Source organism: Acanthisitta chloris, unplaced genomic scaffold, assembly GCF_000695815.1.
Source record: "Acanthisitta chloris isolate BGI_N310 unplaced genomic scaffold, ASM69581v1 scaffold45881, whole genome shotgun sequence".
NCBI lineage: Eukaryota > Metazoa > Chordata > Aves > Passeriformes > Acanthisittidae > Acanthisitta > Acanthisitta chloris.
Window position 1 is genome coordinate 14,842 of NW_008656229.1, and position 20,961 is coordinate 35,802.

Here is a 20,961-nt window from a genome sequence, read left to right on the forward strand (position 1 = left end):
TTCCAGTGTAAGGAAATGCAGAGAGTTAGTCAGAACATGTAGGACCCTGACATCAGCATTTATGATTTAAAGAAAAATGGAACATATTTCTCAGACAAACATAAAAATTTGCTTTAATGTGACTGATTACTATCAGACTCAGATAGTCAGGGATGATGTTAAATTGCAATCCCAAATATTATCAGTACTGGCAACAGAACTGCAGGTGGCAAGTGACTGCTGCAGTGCTCAGAGCCACAGAATTTGTTCAGAACAAAGTTTTGTTGCACACATTTCAAAACCATTTTCTCACGAAGGAATATCTAAACAGGTTTCTTTAAAGCTGGTCTCGTTCCAATTCAGCTGTTAAGTTAATGTACTTGTCCCAAACACTGTGGAAAAGGCAAAGAATGTCAGTACATGATGAGTTCTCAGCTAGGATTGTGACTATCTTTTCTTCAAGGATATTTAACTATTTATTTTACTGGGTGATGTAGTAAAAGCAATTTAAATCCTGAGTACCTCAGTTCACTCATCTGAAAGTGACACCAACCTCTAGATAAACTATACATTGGCTGCTAAGAATCAGGCAGGGGAAGAGCTTGAAAAGCTACAATAAACCATAAGTTCTAATATTCACTAGAGATAACATACTAAAAAGCACTTTTGAAAATTAAGGTGATGAAATTTGCTGTGGTTCATTCCACAGTCTTAGATCAGCCTCCAAGAACATTCACTGACATGAATGTAAACAGCTCTACAAAGTTATTAATAGGAGTTATTAATCTCATTTCTGGGACCATCAGAGAGGGAGAGAAAATAAATTGGGAGAGAAAAAACACCCCTCCTTATGCAGCTTCATCAGGACTAACTTAATTATTGCCTTCTGCTTCCCCAATGATGAAGACTGAACACACAGAAGTAGAATGCTAACAACACAAGAATTTTTTACTCTTATCACTACTGTGATTGCATTATCCTCCCTTACAAATATACTGCCTTGAATAAAAGCACATTTTTACACAATACCAAGAAAGAGAATTCTGCCTACTTCTCTGAGCAATACATGTAAAGCAGGAGATTTACCAAGGCAGAAACTGTAGCAAGACACTGATTGATACTCCCGTATAGCCATTAACAGATACCAAATTTAAAGGGCACTTACTAAAAGCTAACCATGTTTGCCTCAGCTGCAGGTACACTCTGAAGTCTGTCTGGAATCCAATATCATAAACAGTCAGGTCAGATCCAGGTATTCCTTTAAGATGATCATACTCCCAGTAACAATGCCAGATGCCTTTAAAAACACAATCAGTATAGTTCTAAAGACTGCAAAGACAGATTTTAAAAGCCAAGTATTTTGTTCTCAGCACGTCAGGAAAGCAACCTCCAAAAATGCATCACTGAGACTAGTCAATTGATATCACATATATGGGAAAGAAACATCAGTACAAGTGATCACACACTAAGCATAGTGTGTAGGTAATTCAGGTTACTACATCTGGTGCTAAGTATCGGCACAGATTCTTACTAAATTTTGTTGCCATTTAAGTCCTTTTCAATTAACTGTCTAAAACTAGGCATAAATTCACCCACTTGTACCATTTCATTGGTGTAACTACTGATTTTCCTTGCCCAAACTTAAGCAATGAGGAAAAATAGCCTCAGAGGCTAGAAGATTATACCTACCATAACCTATAATTCCAATCACCCCAAAGATGAAAATCCAGAAGAGGACCCCAGCTGTGAACCTCAGTAATACAAGGAAGAGCAGACTCACAACCATTGCAATGAACAGCCCACTAGAAAGAGAAGAAACAGAAACACAGGGGGAAAAGCATATGAAAATCTTCGCTTTCTTGTATGCCTGTTACTCCAAACGGGGTCACTTCATCTCATATAAGAGAATGATTTATAAAAATGTGTATCAAAATCTTCCTTATGAAATACATTCTCATGGCTCTTATCTGCTATTAGAAACAGTTTATATAGGATGACCTCACAGGGCAGAGCCTGAAGTGCCTGTATGTGCTAGGTTCTCAGGCTGGCTCAACGGCACCAGTCAATGTCTTTTTTGTCATTTACACCAGCTGAACAACTCACTGCCTTTTTCAGGCCACACTCTAATCTACAGCACAGAAAGTTAAATTGGAGGAATACCTATGTGTGGGGAAGCTGCTGGTTTATGTCCTCCATTGAAAATCCCTGCTTGCAAAGAAACAATGTTAGTAAAGTAACATTCTAGGAGCTTCCTAGGAGAAAAAAAGAATTAAATTTAGAAGGAAAACCAGCAACTTTTTCTACTCATCAGAAGAGGTAAGATCAGGGCACTATGATGCATAAAAAGAAACCGTAAAAGCCCCTAGGAAAGACATCTACAGTGCCTTCTCTACATCAAGTCTGTGGTAAGGAAATACTTGTTTTCATTTCACTCCCAGAAAGCAAGTCAGAAAGAAAAAAAATACCGCAAAAGGCCTTTTTATTCAGCAAGGCGTTCTATATCATTGTGAATAAAACAAGATGAATAATAATCCCATCCAACAAACATCCAGCTCAGATGCTTCACAGAACCCTTCATGTCTCAGCATTTTTAATAGTTGTTACATCAGATTACTATATTATCACAGACTCAAAAAGATTAAAAACCTCTTCTTCCCTGTGATCAGTAACTTTTCTTCTGAATGTTCCCAGCTTATTTAGCCAATAACCAAAGATAAAAAATGGGTTGTACACAATCAAAACCAGATGTTTTGGGCAAACTAAGCCAGATGGGCAGAGGACATGAAAAATATTACATCAGTTTATTCAGTTAAACCTTTGTAAGCTTAAGCCCAAGCCCTTTAAAGGCTTGCTAGCCTGATGCATTTTCCCTTTCTGAATGGCTTATTGGAATTTAGAACATATTCCTCAAGAAAAGATGTAGTTTTGGAGCTTATACCTCTATTCTTGAAAGCAGCAAATTAGCTTTATCTGAAGTTGTCTTTAGCTATACATGAGTCCTAGGAACACCAAAACTGAGTGCATGAAAACAACTGTCTCCAATTGACTAGTTCCCATAAACTGAGGCTTGAAAGCAGCAGTTCTTTGGGGTATGCTAAAAAGGCTACAGCAACCTCATACTAATTTTCAATCCAGCCTCCCATCACTGTAAAATTTTCACTGCCAACACCCAAACTCCAGCAATATATTGAATATATTTGAAAATGTTTCATATATGCTATTGTTTGGTGAAAAGTGTGAAGAAGATTCTTTCCAACTACTTTCAAAGTAGCAACAATTCCTTAAAAAGTATCATATTTGAAAGTTTGAAATTCACTTCTGTATTTAGAATTTCTGTTAAAAACAATGGTCAGTTCTCTCTCCAGCCTACCTCCTTTGAAAGAATCTGCACCATAAGCCTGATTTCAATGAGAGAGAGAGAACTGAGCTGGTTGAGTATCTGTGAGTTTCCTGCCATGGACTATTGTGAGAGTGGGATCAGACTAAAGAGTCACTTTCACCAGTGACTCAACACTTTTCAAAGCTGACAACTGATGTTTCTGAACTGACTACTTCCCCACATTATTATCTACGGTTTATGTACTTCTTGTTGTGGATTTGCATTCAGGCTTGCCTAAGGTGTGCTTAATGTGTATGTTATAGGCTCTCACCTGGCAAAGGTTTCTGTTACTGCATAAATTGATCAACACCTTGGTCCATCAAAACCAATATTAACGGGGTAAGAATGCACAAATACTTATACATTTGCTTCAGCAAAGTAGCTACTTCTGTTGTTTCAGTGCTACATTTTAATTATTGGTGATTAGTGAGTATTAATTGCAAAATAAAGTTAATACTGTTCAATACTTTTTGTTCTTGATGTTGCTTTGCCTGCTGCATTGGATTTATGGATTTATACTGAACTTATGGATTACAATGTATTTAACTATTTATAGCTAGCACTAATTTAGAAATTATGTGTTTTATAGATATACACTAATGACACTTAGCAACTGCATCTGGTTTGAAAGTCACTCAATTAAGATTTTTCAGTTTTGGAATCACCCTGCAGATGGGTACTGCAACAGAACACAGCACCTCCTGATTTTCTCGCTGGCAGGACATTAAAAAGCTACTCCAGATCAGCTGACACTCTATGTATGTATGCTGAACTATCCTTACCTCATGCACCGACCCATAACAACCTTATTAGCATATGATGAAAGGAAATTACAGTTGCTCCTAGAGTTTTAAAGTAGGACCGGTACCAAATACATACATGATCTATTTATTTATTCCCTGCACACTCCAAAATGAGTTTGGAAAAAATAAAAACACCCATACAAGTCTTACATTAAAATCCAATACCAAGAAATGGCATAGTCTTCAAAAATTTTCATTCCAACTGATCTTGCATCCAGGACATTATTGATGCCACTGAGAAAAGACAAATCAAAGAGAAGGTTGCTTTAGGTAGAAAAGCAGAATTTATCCAAACAACAGGCTCAAGTGAAAAAATTAGAAATATCTTTGGTAGTGATAAGAGTATATTACAATTCTCCAGCTCCAGTTCTGACACCAAGCCAACATCAATCACAGCTACAGCAAATAAAAAAACCTGTGTAAGAATGTCTCTACAGCTCCTGAAATAATGCTGTTAAAAAGGCTTTATTAGTACTACTATTGCTGGAATAGCTTATTATGTCACAAGGCAAGTGTACACTATTAAGATCTGCAATGTGCCAAGGGCCACATGGTTGTGACTCTGGAACTGCTAACAGCAGAGCAGCAGAAAGCAGCTCAGTGAAGCAAAAGACTGACTTTATGGAACTGGTTTCCTATTCTGCAATGTGCTTGCCCATATTGTTTTCCAAATAATAAATCCAGGATCTTCTTATCAAAGAACAGACAATTGCAGATGCCAAGAAGAGGGAGCAAGTGTTATCAGTGCTGGTAGGGTGCTAGACTGTGGTAGGCCTGGACTAGGAGATGAGAAAAGGGATCCCTGTGTTCCTGACAATGTCTGGAAAAGGGAGGCTGCTGCAGCAGTTTTCTCTCATCCTGGCTGATGCCCAGGACTGGAAATGTTTGCTGTCCATCTGCAGGGAGCTGATGTCATGCCTCAGAGCCCAGTACATTGCTTTTTACCAAAACAGGAGCACTCTGATGAGGGGAGATGCCCGAGGTACTAGGACAGTCGTGTTTGTGGAAAGGCTGCCACAGAACAGGACAGGCATTACTGGCTGCCCTGAGTCCTGCAGTACAAGGATTGCATTTTCAACCTCATTTAACTTTCCTAGCAAAACTAAGCTTTGCTAGATAAAACAACAAGAATTATTAAAACAAATGACAGTCACTGAGAAAATCAGACTAAATCTTTTTGCTCCTTTCTGCACACTACCAAGCTGCATTTCCTCAATGGAACCTTGGAAATGCTCAGCCACAGAGAGATCATTTACTCCCAAGTCTCGCTTGAGTACCCTCAGCCATTTGCTACAACAGATTCTGGTTATTTTTTCAATTCCTAAGTTATTTTACAGTCACAGAATCCAACAATCAACACTTAAGAAGGGTAAAACCTACTTTGCAGCTTCCCTGAGATCAGTTACATTCCTTGTTTTCCCTCTTCCATCTTTGAACGTAGTCTGATTTGCCACGGTCAGCACACCATTTTTCGTGGAGAAGTCTGGGAAGCATCTCTTAAGAACTATTCAAAATACCAAAACAAAGCATGCATATTACATTTCATGTCAAGCGCCACTTATCTCTTGTCTCTTCTGACATATTTACATAATTTCAGATTCACAGTCAATTGTTTTCCAACTGATTATCTAACAATATGTTGACTTTGACAAATCTTGGAAGAGCCATTATATTCGAGATTATGATTTGTATGGTCTGGGGCTTTTTGTCCGAGCTCAGGCAGGGTGGGATCACAGCTTTCAGCTGAAGGTTGTAGGTCCCACCAAATAACAACAGTGGTATATGTGGAAGTTTAAAAATTTGTTATGAATGCAGAACTTACTCTCTGTCAGTATCTGGGCAGCTTACAAAAACTGCAGCTTCTCAAATATGCCATTTCATGGTAATAATCAGACCAATCCCCAGGGACAGAATCAACTTGACTGGTTACAAATGGCTCTAGCACCCAAAAGCAGTACATAACAGCAAGTGTCAGTTCCTCATATGCCAGATGAGCTCCAGTACCAGCCACTATCACTAGATAATCTTGGAGAGGAAGCAATGGAAGAAAGACAGAAACTATTGGTTAGACAGAAGGAGGAGGAGATTATAAAAGAGAGAGAAAAGGAGAGATGTCTGCATACTCATTTATGCTGCCCTGTTCTCTGCTGCTAAATGTCCTGGATTTCATTCCAAAGGGAAGGGAAGGTCAGTGCTCCTACAGAGTTGTACTTTACATAACTATTCAGTGCTTTCCTTATCAGATTCCAATAAATACTGATGCCAGGGTTCAATATTCAGTCTGGTATATCTACTCCACCAATGATTCTGACTAAATAATTAACATGTCTCTTTTCCTCCCTGTGTAATCTTTGCCCCTTGCTGTAGTCTAAATAAAGATAATAGCTTCTTTGCAGATTGTTTTCTGTCTTTTGGGTCAGAATATCAGTTTTCATAGACATTTTGACTATTTTTAAAAATTTAATCCGTATTTTCTCTTTTTAATAACCTGCGCCTGGTTTACATGAAGTATGGCAAAAATAAATAGCAATTTCTTATCTGCATAAACGTCTGGGTCAGTACTACACTTCTGCAGCTGAGATGAGCTCTGAGACCAGTGGTTATCTACTCAGAAATACCTACTGACCACAGTGACAAAACATTTTTGGCGCCTTAATTCCTCTGTTTGCCCTGCCTAGCCAGTGCTGCAGCTGAAGGGAGAGCTGCATTGTAGCTCGGTTCAAGCACCATTTGAACTCCCACTGTTGGCCATATGATCCTGCCCACACTCGTAGCATTTTTGTAATGCCAATGGGGCTGCTTGCTCATGTTTTGGAAGGCACAATTTGAGCGGTAAAGCTTTTGTTATCAGTGATGATTCAAGAGCAAGAAAGAGCCCAGCTTGGCCTGCTCACATGCTGAATGTTCACAGATGACAGCTAGAAAAAATACTAATAAATCTTTATACTTTCAAACTCTTTAAAACTGACTGGATGTCACTGCCAGGTAACAGACAGCTCCTAGTGATCTTGCCACAGAACACTTTCCAGACTGGACCTGCGTTTTAATGTGAATACTCATACTCTGCTAAGACGTGTGTAAGAAGTAGAACCACTCACAAGGCCTGCTTGGAATGATCATCGAAGGACAATCTTCATCACGTAGGACTTGAGCAACAGACTAAAAAGGGGAAAAATAGGAATGCTGAATAAATTGCAGTATAACTATGTGTTTCTTGTTTCTCACCCAGTCTGAGGAAATGCCCCAAACTGGGCTTTGCAGCCTCCTCCCCAAACTTGACTGGTGGAGCTGCAAGATACATTCATGGTCTAAGTGAGAATCCAAACTGTCATTGTGATTTGGGAAAAGACTATTCTTCTGTCCTTTTCTAGTGACAAAAAAGAAAAGACCTGTTCACTTTGGATCAGCATCTAAGCCAGAAGTGACTGGGCAATTGTTCCTTGTCTCCCTTTCGCATTTTCTCTTAAAGAAGAGTAAGAATTTAATGCAATTAATATACTGAATTGCAAAGTGTTCTAAGGATGGGAGAAATAACAGTGCATTGGAGTGCAAAATCAGTTACATGGTGGATAGATTAATTTTCCTACTTAAACTGCTAAATAGCTATAGATGACTTAAGAGCCATAAGAATTCATTTGAGACACACTGCTCTGGTGCTGTGAGTACCTAAATACTAGAGGATACTGCCTGCCAAAGTATTGCAGCTACCTGGGAAGCTGCAGATATTCTTTTAAGCAAACAGCAATAATTTAAAGAGTGGGGGATTCAGTGTGCATACAAGACCTTCACCCCGATTAAACAACTGTCAAATCAAATAAATGGCACATCTCATATGGTGAAATCAGAGTAACTCCACTCTTTGCTGCAGCTCAGTAGAATCATGCATATTACATACTGCTTGAAGAAAAAATGTGTTCCATCACGTACTGATACATACACACCTTGCGAGGACTGTTAAAACCAGGTTTGCAGAACTGCCTGAAGTAATTCCACTGATCTGGTTTATATCTGTAGGAAGCCTGAACATCAATGTAGGTTGCAAACCTGTCTGGGCACTTTGAGACACAAAGCTGTAAGAAAAGAAAAAAGTGAGTAAAGATACACTGGGAGTAGAGAAGGGTGAGGAAATTTGGTGAAATGAAAAAGCAAGAAAAAGATCACCTACAAAAGTGCACTGTTTTGTGGAATTGCCTTCAGTAATGTTTACTGCAGGGTTTGGAAAGGGACATATGTTGTCCTTCTGATTCCCTAGATGAGTACTTCTAAAACTCTTTGCTGTAACACACTTTCAAAGCCTCTCCTCATACCTGGGATATCAAGCCCCTGTCTGTATCTTATTAAGTTCTAAACATTCTGGTAGATAAGCAGAGATTTCGGTCTATGAAAAGAGTATTATTTTGGACAGCAAGAAAAAATCTGTCAGGTCCTCCTCTACTTCCACTGGCAGCAGTGTGTGTGAGGAGGTGATGTGGCAGCTACTTTCACAAGACACATGCAATTTCTTTCTGTGAAATGTATAAGGAGAACTTTACTTTCAAAAAGTCTCACTAGTATCAGAAGTCTCAGCTAATGTTGTTTCACTCTTCTACACAGTCTCTTCAGTCAAATATGTCTCTACAAATATTGTCAGGTTAGGTGTAAATCACCCAAAAGTGGCTTTTAACTGCTGACTAAGGATGGATCTCCTGCAGTTACAAAGCAAGGGGATGCACACCTCAGGAATGAAGTTCACACCACTCAAGGTACAGCCACTGTAAGCTGGATTTATATGAGAAATCAAGTGAGAATTGAGGTTTGATGAATGCATCCACTAAGAAGTTGTGATTTAGATTTAGGTCATGGAGAAGTGGCTGCCCCAATACAGGCTCTAAAGGCTCTGCTGGTCACTGGAATCATACACGGGAGCACATACTCTGGCTCCCAGCATTAACACTGTGAGGCAGTTTGAAGTTCATCCTTTTAGCAAGCATCAGCCTTTTCTAAAAGGCAGTTTGTTTCCAAAGCTAACCCTTTGCAAAGTTCTGCTATCCCAGTACCAGAGAGAAATCATGCACTAAACTGTATTTCATCTCAAGGGCATTCTGCCATATATGATTCACCCAAGGGATTTTGAGAAAAGTTCTTGTACTAATTCTTAGAACTAGGCAGATGCTGCAAGAGAGTCTTTCTAGATGAGCACTGCAGTCCCATGGACTACCCACAGGCCAAGGAATAAAGAAGAGTTCTGTCCTTGCTGGGACAAGAGATGATTAACAAGTATACACCTTACTATAACTTGTTTGCCGTCTATGAAACAGGCAATGCAATGTGCTGCCTATGGAGCCAGTGAACTGTAACAACAGTTTGCAAATCCACAGTCTTACTCAAGAACTGCAGCTCTTCCCATGCCAGTTCTTGGAGGTTTTTTCCTCCTGCTACTTCATATGAATGGGATAGCAAAGAAAGACCCTGTCAGCAGCTTTTAAATCCAAACAGAAGTATGTCTAGATCTTAAGCACTATGACTAGGATGCAGGGAAAACATTTTACTGCTGTATTTTGCTCACCTGTGTTGTAGGGCACTGTAGGTTTATTAACACTACGGGGCTGGCACATTTCAGAATGTTGAAGTAAAACAAAATGGCCTTGTTCCTGTGGATGTAAGATAAATAACACCATAAATATAGCTGCTTATGCATACTGCCATTCAAAAATTTACAGCATACATTGATATTTCAAATTGATTATTGTGAAAGGCCATATTGCAACACGAGATAACAAATAAATCCCAAGCAGATGGTGAATGTTCCACACCAAGACATCACTGAAACCAGAAGTATTTGTTCTAAAGAATGATAATTTTGAGAAGTTTATTTCCACAGCAAGGTTTTGGGTGGAAACAATCCATGTATCTCTAATCCTGACTCGGAAAGGTGATGTTTGTAAAACAACCCTGCAGAAACCTGTGGTCTTTGTGCCCACACAACATCCTGTGTATGCACTGCATGCAAACTCACCATCAGCAAGTGCTACCCTGCAAAAGCTGCCTAATTTCTGTTGAACAGAAGGTGGCACCAAAATCAATCATCCAAAAGCAGAAAGCTACGCCTTCAAAGCCATTATATAGCACCACTGCACATTCAAGCTCCCTTTAAGACATGGATTAGCTCAACTGCCTGACAGTTTACAAGGTTAACTTGTTTTCCCTGAGGTATGTTCTACTATGCACTGTTTAAAAGAACATGCAGCCTGGCAAAAACAATTCACTATCTGAATTATTATAACTAGCTGTTATTTCTGTAAATCAATAGAATACAATTTTGGACTGAAATGTCATCATTCTTCAATAGTTTCTTGACAGTATTTATGCTCTGTGAGCTGCTCAAAACCATTGATGAAGTATTCTTTCTTCTTATGTCCTAGCCCACTTGCTGGTACTGACAGCAGAAAAGAAAGTTTAAGCATATCCAAAACACATGAAAACAGCACTGAGAACTAAGTCTGTATTCTTTAAAATGGAATTGTGCTGTATTCCATGAGTACATTGCTCCCTGGTCAAGGCAAAACAAGCTTAGAGATTGCATGGAAATTAATGGATGACACACAAAGAGGCCTAATAGAGACTTGCACGACAACACAAGGTAGAACTGATTTGACTGCACGGAATTCATTGCAGTTCAAATGGGTTTTTGCAGGAGCTGCGAGCGTTGCCTTGGTTCTTAGCTTCTCTTTCCTGCTCCTCAGTGAGATTGTTGGAAATGCTTGTTACAAGCACAAGATTCCAAACATGGAGACTGTAATAATTTTCCAAGGAAAATGTCTCAGACTAAGCCCTTGGGGACTTTGGAAAACCACAGTTGTGGGTTAGCCTTTCACACTGTTACTTTCAGAAAGCCTGACAAGCACATCCCACACCTTCACTTTTGGGACTAGAGGGACTCGTTCAGAGGGGTGTCCTGGCCTACTGCCATAAACACTCTTGCTTTTCCAGTAGGTTGTATTAAGTGTCTTCTGGTTCATGTTGTTTTAAGAAACTCCTCAATTTACCAAAAAAACAAGTGCCAAAATGCAGTCTCAGTAGCTGTGTTGTTCTCCAGCAACCATATAGAAGGGGTGACATTAGTTAATACAAAGCAGAGACCACATTGTAAGAAATAACTGAAGGGAAGACCTGAATAATAAAGAGGGAATGGGAATGAATGATAAGCATCAGAGAGAAGCATCTGGCTCCACACCAGACACTGTATGGAAGCTGTGTGTCTGAGACTCCCAAAGCCATGTGCCCACTGCTTCCTACAGACCAGATGGGACAATGATGAATTAGGAGCAAGGGGGGAGCAGAGAAGGGGTGCAGTGAGGGGAACACACAACACTACAACCTTTTCTCCAAATTTTTCCTCTTCAGGAAGTTGGGACACAATTGCTGTGAAGAGTCTTAGTCAGAGAGTGGAACAGGTCTTATACTAGTCAGTTTCCTCTGTAAAAAACACTGGAGGGGATAAAAAGTCCTAGTTCTACTTCTTTCTACTCCCTATCTCCTGCTCCACCCCTTCTGAACTGCCCTTTGAACAGTGGCTTCCTCAGCTCTTTCCAAGGAAAATCAAGTGGGGAAAGAAAGAAGCACCAAGTTGTTATCAAACACTAGTATAGCATCCAGCTTCTTGACAGTGACAAGGTCATAAAAGGTGGCTAACACCTTTTAAAAGAGAGAAAGTGAGTGAAAAACCAGACTTTTTTAAAAATTCTGTTTCACAAACCACTTAGACTTTCAGAGTAAACATTGATGTGACACCTGTCTTTCCTGAGCAGCTATTTTCATGTAGAAGTACTCTGTTGATACCACCTAATTACTTTAACTCTTACAATTCTTAGTTTACAAGGACTAGAAAACAGAGACAAGTAAATAGAGCCATTTGGCAGATATCCCCAAAGAGGGTGTGGTGTCTCCTAGATCATTCAGTCTCTTCTCTAAAGGCACTAGGTAGCACTAGAGAAAAACATGAGCTTTTCATTATGGTCTTTTCTGTTATTTGGTGTATGCTGAGAAAAGCTACTAACCAGGCTACAATGCTTTAGGACTACTCTTATCCCAAGGTGGATGAAGAATTATTTAACAGGTCATTAATTACCCAAACTTTATCAGTTAGAAGCTGTGCTAGCTAGCCATTTTCTGTGCAATTACTGATACAATCTTTAAGTTATATTGATACTTAAGCAAAAATATTCTCTGAATGATACCAACAACTGCATTACAGTAATGATTTGGGTCTGGATTTGCACTGAGCAACTAACACATTTCTGAACATTACTTGGAATAAATATAGTAAGAGTGTTGCTGCCTCTTCAACAGAAGGATTTGAAACTTCACATCTTATTTACAGTGCATGAGTAATAAAGGTATGTGAATGGATTTAATACTCACTCATTGAGGGTATCTTTCTGACCACAAAACTGCCCATAGCTGTCAGTTGGATAAATCACTTTCCTGGGATCACCATGCACCCAAGCTGCAAAACATACACATACCTCTTAGCATTTTAGTCAAGTGTCCACAGTTAATTGTTAAAACTAGCTAGCATGAAAATGCATCACTTCTAATGCACCATTTCAGTCTTTGTTGATCACCACTGAAGATAGTAGATTTCCTAGTCAAAAACTAAAATACAAAGCACACTGAACTGAACTAAGATAAGGATGAATCCATAAGAAAGCAAACCAGGTCACTTTTTACCTTCAGGGCATATATATCTGGGTGGTATCCAAAATGTGTTGTAATAGACTGAAAAAATAATGAAAGGAGAAAGAAAAGGAGCTACCAAGTTGTCCTCAGACAACCATGCTGGCATTGCACATGGCTTTGAGCTTCTCTCTAAATACCTGCTGAAGAGCAGTGCTGTGGAGAAGGCCCTGGGGGTCCTGGTGGACCTATAAAGTGTCCCTAACCAGCAGTGTGCCCTGGGGGCCAAGGAGGCCAATGGGATCCTGGGGGGGGACATTAGGAAGAGCACTGTCAGCAGGTCAGGGAGGTGATCCTGCCCCTCTGCTCAGCCCTGGTGTGGCACATCTGGAGTGCTGTGTCCAGTTCTGGGCTCCTCAAGAAAGGAGGGGCATGGAGCCCCTGGAGCAGGTCCAGTGGAGGCTACAGAGATGATTAAGGGTCTGAAGCATCTCTCCAACAAGGACATGCTGAGGGAGCTGGGGCTGTTCAGTCTGAGAAGAGATGACTGAGAGGAACTTCATCAATGAAAAAGCACTACTATACCTGTGTTTACTTACCCACAACTCCTAAAGCAATGTAACCCAGAATGACAACTATGAAGATCACACAGCAAATAATGTCTGTGCAGTGCCTAGGGACAAAAACAAACACTTTTTAAAAACAAGGTGTTTAATGTGACCCTTTCAAAACACTGGTTGCCATAGGGTGTTTGGCACCCGAATAAGATGTCTGCACTGGTACTTAGCAGGTCTTACAAACTCATGTTTGAGGTGTAAGGCCCTGGTTTTGCAGCAAGACCAGCAAATGAAATGTGTATGCTTTATCTAAGGAAAGACAACTGCTTAAAGCACAAGAAGCAATGTTGAAACAATTTCCCATCCTCGGTTCAGAAGCAATTCTGACACTGCTCACACTTGGCTCTCATCCCACTAGAGCCGTTTTTAAGGGTACAACATTTAATTCGGGATGTCTCAGGAGAAACATGGCACCATAAATACTTTAATAGCAACTCCTATAGTCTCAAAAACCTCTTTCAGTTCAATTCTTACAGGTCTCACTTTATGATACCTACATGGAATTAAAGGTTACACCCACTTGTGCTAAAGCTTTCTTTAAAAGTTTGGCAGAACCACCATGAAAATGTTCCCATAAACACTTTACTAGAATGTAGGATTTTATGTTTGTTGTAATACACAAACTTCTGTACTATACCTATTAAAACTCACTGTTGCCACATACTACTTTTATATAAACATTTTTAAAAGGAAGTATGTAAAACCTCTTTTGGGTGGCTGCAGAAAAGTTTGAAACGGTTTATAGAGACTAACTGCTGTTCATACAAAATAACTGCTTATTTTACTAGATGTTATGGGTTTCATAACCCCAGCTGCATTTCACATCACAGTTAGCTCACACAGCTCACCTTCAGTGAGATCATAATAGTAACTCATAAATACAAGACTCCATGGGGGACGGATGGAAAGTAAAACATTTTAAATTAATAAATTAAAATAACTCTGTAAAGACCCAAGGTTATACGGTGAAGATTCTGGGAGTTTCCAAAGCTGCAGGAATTCAAATGATGGCAATTGAAACAGGAGATATTGGAAGCCCATGCTTATTACTGAAACCTCATCTAAAGTTATCCAGCCTCTTTTGCTCTCCACCATCTCCCAGAAACACACTGCCTTCTTGGCTTCTCTTCCTGTGTTACATGTGGCAGTGCGTGCAAGGAATACTTTGTGCTTATGTAATGGCATCCCAGAAAATATATGAATGTGAAAATAAAATGCACACAGGGCATTAGTGCATAAAAGCAATTTATGCACTGACAGCTCATGCACTTAATTGTTAATGACTGACCAGAACCTCTCTCTGGCAGTTTCATGTCCAATCTGACATGAGTACTACTGTGCTCAAGATGCTGCATAAGCAAGAAACTATGACATTTTTTAGTTAAACAGCACTAGCACCCACAAATAGCCTTGAGCCCAGCACTGTGCAACCCCACAGAGCAAATGGAGGCTCAAAATCTTCACAGTGTGATTTTCAGGTTACCACTTTCAAATCTGCCGACTAACATTAAGATGACCACTTATGTCCTCACTTCTGAGTTCCTCCTCTCTGGCTGACTAATAACTTGTGTTTTGAGACATCTCTAAATCATGTTGGCTCAAGGTGATATTATACTATGCTGTGAACAGCTCTCAAGACCTCTTTCTTCCCTGGGGCTGAGCTGAGAAGTAAGATATGCTGGACAAACAGATAGTTACCAACGATTATCTGTGACAGACCCTCGGTGTAGTCTAAGTAACATCTTTAGCAGGCTAAAAACAAGAGAGGTTCTCCTGGCATACCATCACCTCATGCATGTGAGATAAAGGCACAGTAATAGACTGCCTAAAAATACTATTAAATTGCAATATTTCAAGATCCAACTCTGCAGACCACAGCACCATAGGTAATCTCACTCACTTCAGAGACGTCTACTCCTCAAAACTGTTCACTCAGGTAAGGGTGTCAGGGCTGAGGCACTGCAGCCTCAGGACTTCAGTGCTGTAACTGTGCAGGCACAATCACTTTGCTGCCAGCCACGGCACAAATGCCATGGCACATGACCAGGCCACTCTGGAGAGAACTAATTCCCTGGTGAGGTGACTATGGGGGCAGGAAAACCTGAAGAACAGAGTGACAGGGTCCCAGTCCTGCACTGTCTGGAAACAAGACAGACTGCATTCTATGGCTGTGGCACCCCAAAGCAGAACAACACCTCACACGGTCCTACTTATATCAGCCTAAGGTGAGACAGAAGGTACTAGTCAATGTGAGGCACACAGAACTGGCATTCACACTGAAAGAACTTCAGAGCACAGTTTAATATTCCCCAGTAATCATACATCCTCAAGGGCAGTAAAGACATCTTCTGGATTTGGACTTGCAGAATCAAATCCACAAGTTTTGCTAACAAAATTTTTATCCCTGTTCACTGCAAACTGAAAGAATTTAACAGAATGACTTATGATATTTACCTGTTATGAATAGGTCCTCTGAACTTCGGGTCAAATTTCCTTGGTTCACCTGCATTTAAAACAAAACAGTATAAAAACATGTCCTTGTTTAAAATAAAACCTCTTGAGAGAAGGGTGTTAACACCAGCCTTTGATGAACATCTTCCATATATTCCTATTCATTGTTAAAATCACTTCATGAGGGCAATATCAGTAATTCACAAACACGATTAACTAGTTTTTGTGTATGACATCAAATCTTTTTTCTTCTACCTTAAAAACATTGATGGCCTCACATTTACACCCAATAAATTACCTTTAATGTACATCCTCTGACTACACCTATGCAGCAGGTTCACAGTATATTTGAGAGACAGAGTGACTCTCACAGTCGTTAACATTGCTAAGTGTGTTTGACAGTCAGTGAGTGAACCTATCTCTCTGGAGCTACAGCCTAAGCCCTTCTGATTTTTCTCTAGAATCACAAAATCATAGAATGTTAAGGGGTTGGAATAGACCTCGGAGATAATCTAGTCCCAACTCTCTGCCCTGGGCAGGGACACCTCCCACCAGAGCAGGTTGCTCAAGGCTTTAGCCAACCTGGCTTTGAACACTGCCAGGGCTGGGGCAGCCACAGCCTCCCTGGGCAACCTGTGCCAGTGTCTCATCACCCTCACAGCAAAGAATGTTTCAAGCACCTTCTCTAACTCTCAAGTGGATGCACCCACCACAGATCCCAGTGTAGGAACCAAAGCAGGTTTTAAAGCTGGTGATGAAATGAAATCGTTGTTGCTCTCTGTCAATGTCAGGATGACCAGAAGGTGCAGTCAAGTCCCTCCCTAGAGCCATGCAGTAACATCTGGCCTGAACTGACAGATGGAAGGAGTCAAATGTGACACATTTTTTGATGGTTAGCATAGTTCCAACTGATTCACTCTGCACACAAGCAAACTATATTCAAAAAATGCCAAATACTAACCTTCCAATCCGTGCTTCCAAAGTGGACTTGAACCAGATGAATTACAGTAAGATCTCACTCAGGAAAGAGTACCAAAAACTTACGGTAGGATTTACATTTTCAAGTTTTGAGCTCCTGTATGAAGAGGAAGCAGTTCTCCACTCAGCAGAGCAGAATTTGGGTTTTTCCTTTAGAAGCTAGCTATTCAGCTTTGTGGGATTTTTTCTTCTAAGTTCAGCAATTACGGAGATTTACTAAACCAAACTTTGTGTAATGAAAAATTACTTGTTCGTTCAAATGTCAATGATGCAATACAAATTACTATTTCAGCATGCTTTTTCACTGCCTTCCTAAGGACCTCCTCTTCTGAACATACCTGGTATTAAAAGGTGTTACCAGCCTAAGTTTTCCCACACACAGAGAAAAATACTTATTTTCTATAATTAAAGAAGAATTCAGCAACTTCTCAAAAGCAGAATTTACTTATTAACTAAATGCCAGACTTTGTTCTTGGTTTATATCAGAAAAACCTTATCAAAATACACAGAGACCAGTACAATAAACACAGCAGATAATAAAATTCTTTTTGCCCTTCATCTGAGGTGTTGAGGGCTACCTTACCAAGCTCCTACAACAAACAGAGAGATCAAGAAAGCTAAAACTTCGGAGAAGTGATGTATGACAGCAATGCTGAGGAGTGGAAGAAGTTGTGCTGTGACAGTCACCCACTATGGTCCAGTGTACCATAACAATGCCTAATGCTGGGCCAACACCTGTATATTGAAGAACCTTTTTCAACAGAAGTTTCTACAAAAGAACAATTTATCTCGAGAACAGTTGAGAGACTGTAACATTACTCCCTATAGACAAGTTCTGCCCGTAAGGCATACTGAATTGAGCCTCTGTTCACTGCTCATACAGGACACAAGAACAGCTACACCAGATCACAAGAGAAATCCACTGAATCCACACCATGTACCTTACAAGGGGCCATAGAGAAAGAGGGGCCATATCTGGGAAGAAACGCAAAACCAAGGCAAACATAATGGTATTTCCCTATAACTGAGATCACAGAGATTTGAAAGTGCACTTTTTTGAACCAAAGGCAGTGACTTTGTATTTAATAGCTGTGAGTGAATTTCTTTCTCATTCATTTCATAAATATCTATTTAACTTACCTATACTTTAACATTCTGCAATGCCCTACATCACAGAGTTAATGAAGCACTGAACTACTACCTCCTTTTGCCTGTTTTAAGTTTGCAATCAGTCAGCTTATACCTGTACAGCAGCATGGCATGTTACTAATAATTTTACGTGTTGTTATGTTCCTCTTTACTTGTATATCTTCAAATGCCCTAGTCTGCTCAATTGTTTCTCGTACACAAGCCACTTCATAGTTTTGGGCATGCTTATATTCCTTTTCTGTACCTTTTACAGTGCTGCTACAGATCACTAGAAAAGGAAGAGCCAGACTGCACAAGCTATTCACCACAAATAGTGGCTGTGATTTATACAATTCTGTAATGACTCTTTCTATTCAACGTGAGTCCATTCCTAGCAATTCTTTCTTACAGTCTACTTGCTTCTGGGGGCAAACATTTCCACTAAGTCATCCATTAAGGCTCCAAGTTCTCACTCTTGAATATTAGCTCAGTAGTTAGCTCAATCCCACCCCCGGAGGAACCTGAGCTGAACCAAAACTATTCAGCATTTTCCTTAACAATTAGAACAATGAAGGAGAATGAAAATTTTGAAACTGTGCAGGTGACAAGTGTTAAAATAATTCTGGAGACAAAAGCCATCCAGAATTGAATGGATTTTGATAAGCTACAATTCAAAATGACTTTTGCAAACTAACAAAAGTTACAAACTCCATTCACAAATCCATACAGAATAATTGCTTTCAAAAACACTGTTGAGAAGAGTTCTAAAGGATCACAGCACACTACAAACTGACAATGATTCAGTCAAGGGATGTCTGCAAAAAAAGCATCACTCGTTCAAGAAATGTGAGCATGAGTGATGGAGTCACTGTTCCTTGTGCATGGGGACACGTAAGGTCTCAGCTGAACAACTATTTCTAGATCATCGCACTAGAATTTCAGAAGATACAAATTGGAGACAGTAGGGGGACTGACTAAAAAGAAGACACTAGGAGGTTTACAGAAAGCAGTAAATCAATGAAAACTTCAACACCTGTGATTATGGGAAGGCGCACAAAACAACAGCCTTCAAACACCACACAAAACTGACAGCGATCAGTTGTTCTCAGCTTCCTCTATCAGAGGGAGAAGATAACTTCATTTACAGCAAAGCTGGTTTAGATTAGGCGTTAGGAAACCTTACAGAACACAATTACACACTGGAACATACAATGGAATTTTCATCACCCTAAGCTTTTAAGAATGGATTAGACAAATACCTGCTGGGAACAGAACAGGAATATCTCCATTAAGCAGAATGGGTTTACGATGTAGTGGTTTTATGATGTTGGGCAAGGTGTTTTGTGTTTCCACAAGTGTCCTCTTTTCCATCATAAGATCACTATTAACTGTTTATCGCAAATAGCTCAAGTTTTGCTATTTATGTCGTATCTGTGTGCTCCTGAAACGGAGCAAAGAAAAGATATGTCAAAAGACACATATATTTATATAAGGAGCATACTCAAGTGTAGCACGAGAACTCCACAATACTGCTACAATGAAAACTAACATTCACTAATAGGTAAGAATATGAAAACTGAGCACCCCAGAACAGGAGCTCTGATTCAAACAGAGACTTTCACCTCCAACAAGCATGAAGAGGAATGCTCTGAGATGGTAACAGCCACTATCAGCTGGAAAATTATTGCAGTACTGCAAACTTCTTCCAAGAACTGTTCCTTACACCAGCAATCTATATGGCATGCTGCAGTGCAACATGGCTCAAACTGCCTTCTCTGGCACTGAGCTCTTGGTATAGATCCATTACAGAATATGGTAGGTCACACAGGAAGAAACATTCTCAATACACCAGAAGTAGACTGAAGCAACCCTGAAACATTCATTACCAAAATACAACACAGCAACTGTGATCAGCTTCATGGAACCACAGACAAAAAGGAAAAATGCTGCTTCTTGCAGCTCATTTTTCTAAATTAGACAGCAAATTCCCTACTTAATTACTACTATTCTTTAAAAATTCAGAAGGTTTGGGGGGGTGAAGTGGGAATTATTTATGCTATTAGTATTTATATAGCTCCTGGTAACAGCAAAGCAATTCCCTAGCTACAAATGCCCAAACATATTTAGAAAGCAAATTCCAAGCTTTAGGAGTTTGGTAGGCAAAAGGAAGAAAGCAGTGGTGAGGATGACTGACATGTTTTTGCTAAGGTTAAAAACTGAGATTATATTCGTTCTTTGCAGATGAGACAGATCTATTTCACAGGCTGCTTTCTAACAGGAGACTTTAGTATGCTGAAGTATAGTATCATTACAAGAAACACTTCACAAGATACTTCATGTATCAACTCTGACTCCAAACAGCATATGAAGTTAACTGTTGTACTTTATCACTGTAATAATTTTAAAAATCAACTCTAAATTACTTACCTAAAACACAAGTTGACTATATACATGTCCAGTTTGCCTGTGATGTGCAATTCAAATAAACTAGCGAAAGTCATATGGGAAAAAAATAGATTATTACTAGTAATTGAAGAAGTTATAGAAACCCATTTGAGGCTGGATCCAAGTCAATTGCAATAACACAGTTGAAATACGTGAGACTTAGATCAGGTATTTTGAATTGTCATAGGAAATCAAGTAAATTACCGTGTTTTCCATAGTAGTTTTCTTCACCTCTATCCATGTTACTGTTCCTGGATCACTTGAGCAAGCTGTCTGTGTGAGATACTGACTGCACTCCTGTGTTGCTAGCACACTTTCCCCAGCAAGCAGAGACACACAAAAATACCATTTCAATGGATTTAAAAATAAAGCTGGGTGTCAGAGACTTCTCCAATCAGCACAGAAGTTCACACAGGAGGCAGGCTTCCCTGTGCACACAGTGCTATCACTCCATGCCTTGCCCACCTACCCATGCCAGGTTGATAGCAGGCTCAATGAGAAGGAATGGCCCTGACCAGCTTGGATT

The 20,961-nt window shown here is 39.8% G+C and overlaps 1 protein-coding gene across 1 annotated transcript in view; it reads right to left on the reverse strand.

The window, feature by feature from the left end:
- Positions 1–20,676, reverse strand: part of LOC103811248 (choline transporter-like protein 5) — a 30,694-nt gene extending 10,018 nt beyond the window's left edge. Inside the window, exons 1-11 of the mRNA XM_009084208.1 lie at positions 20,640–20,676; positions 15,888–15,936; positions 13,416–13,489; positions 12,562–12,646; positions 9,707–9,791; positions 8,103–8,231; positions 7,260–7,320; positions 5,542–5,665; positions 4,312–4,395; positions 1,669–1,781; positions 1,145–1,276 (exon numbers count right to left, since the gene is read on the reverse strand). Coding sequence (XP_009082456.1) covers positions 1,145–1,276; positions 1,669–1,781; positions 4,312–4,395; positions 5,542–5,665; positions 7,260–7,320; positions 8,103–8,231; positions 9,707–9,791; positions 12,562–12,646; positions 13,416–13,489; positions 15,888–15,936; positions 20,640–20,676 — 973 coding nt within the window. The remainder of the gene's footprint in view (positions 1–1,144; positions 1,277–1,668; positions 1,782–4,311; positions 4,396–5,541; positions 5,666–7,259; positions 7,321–8,102; positions 8,232–9,706; positions 9,792–12,561; positions 12,647–13,415; positions 13,490–15,887; positions 15,937–20,639) is intronic.
- Between the last annotated feature and the right edge of the window lie 285 nt (positions 20,677–20,961).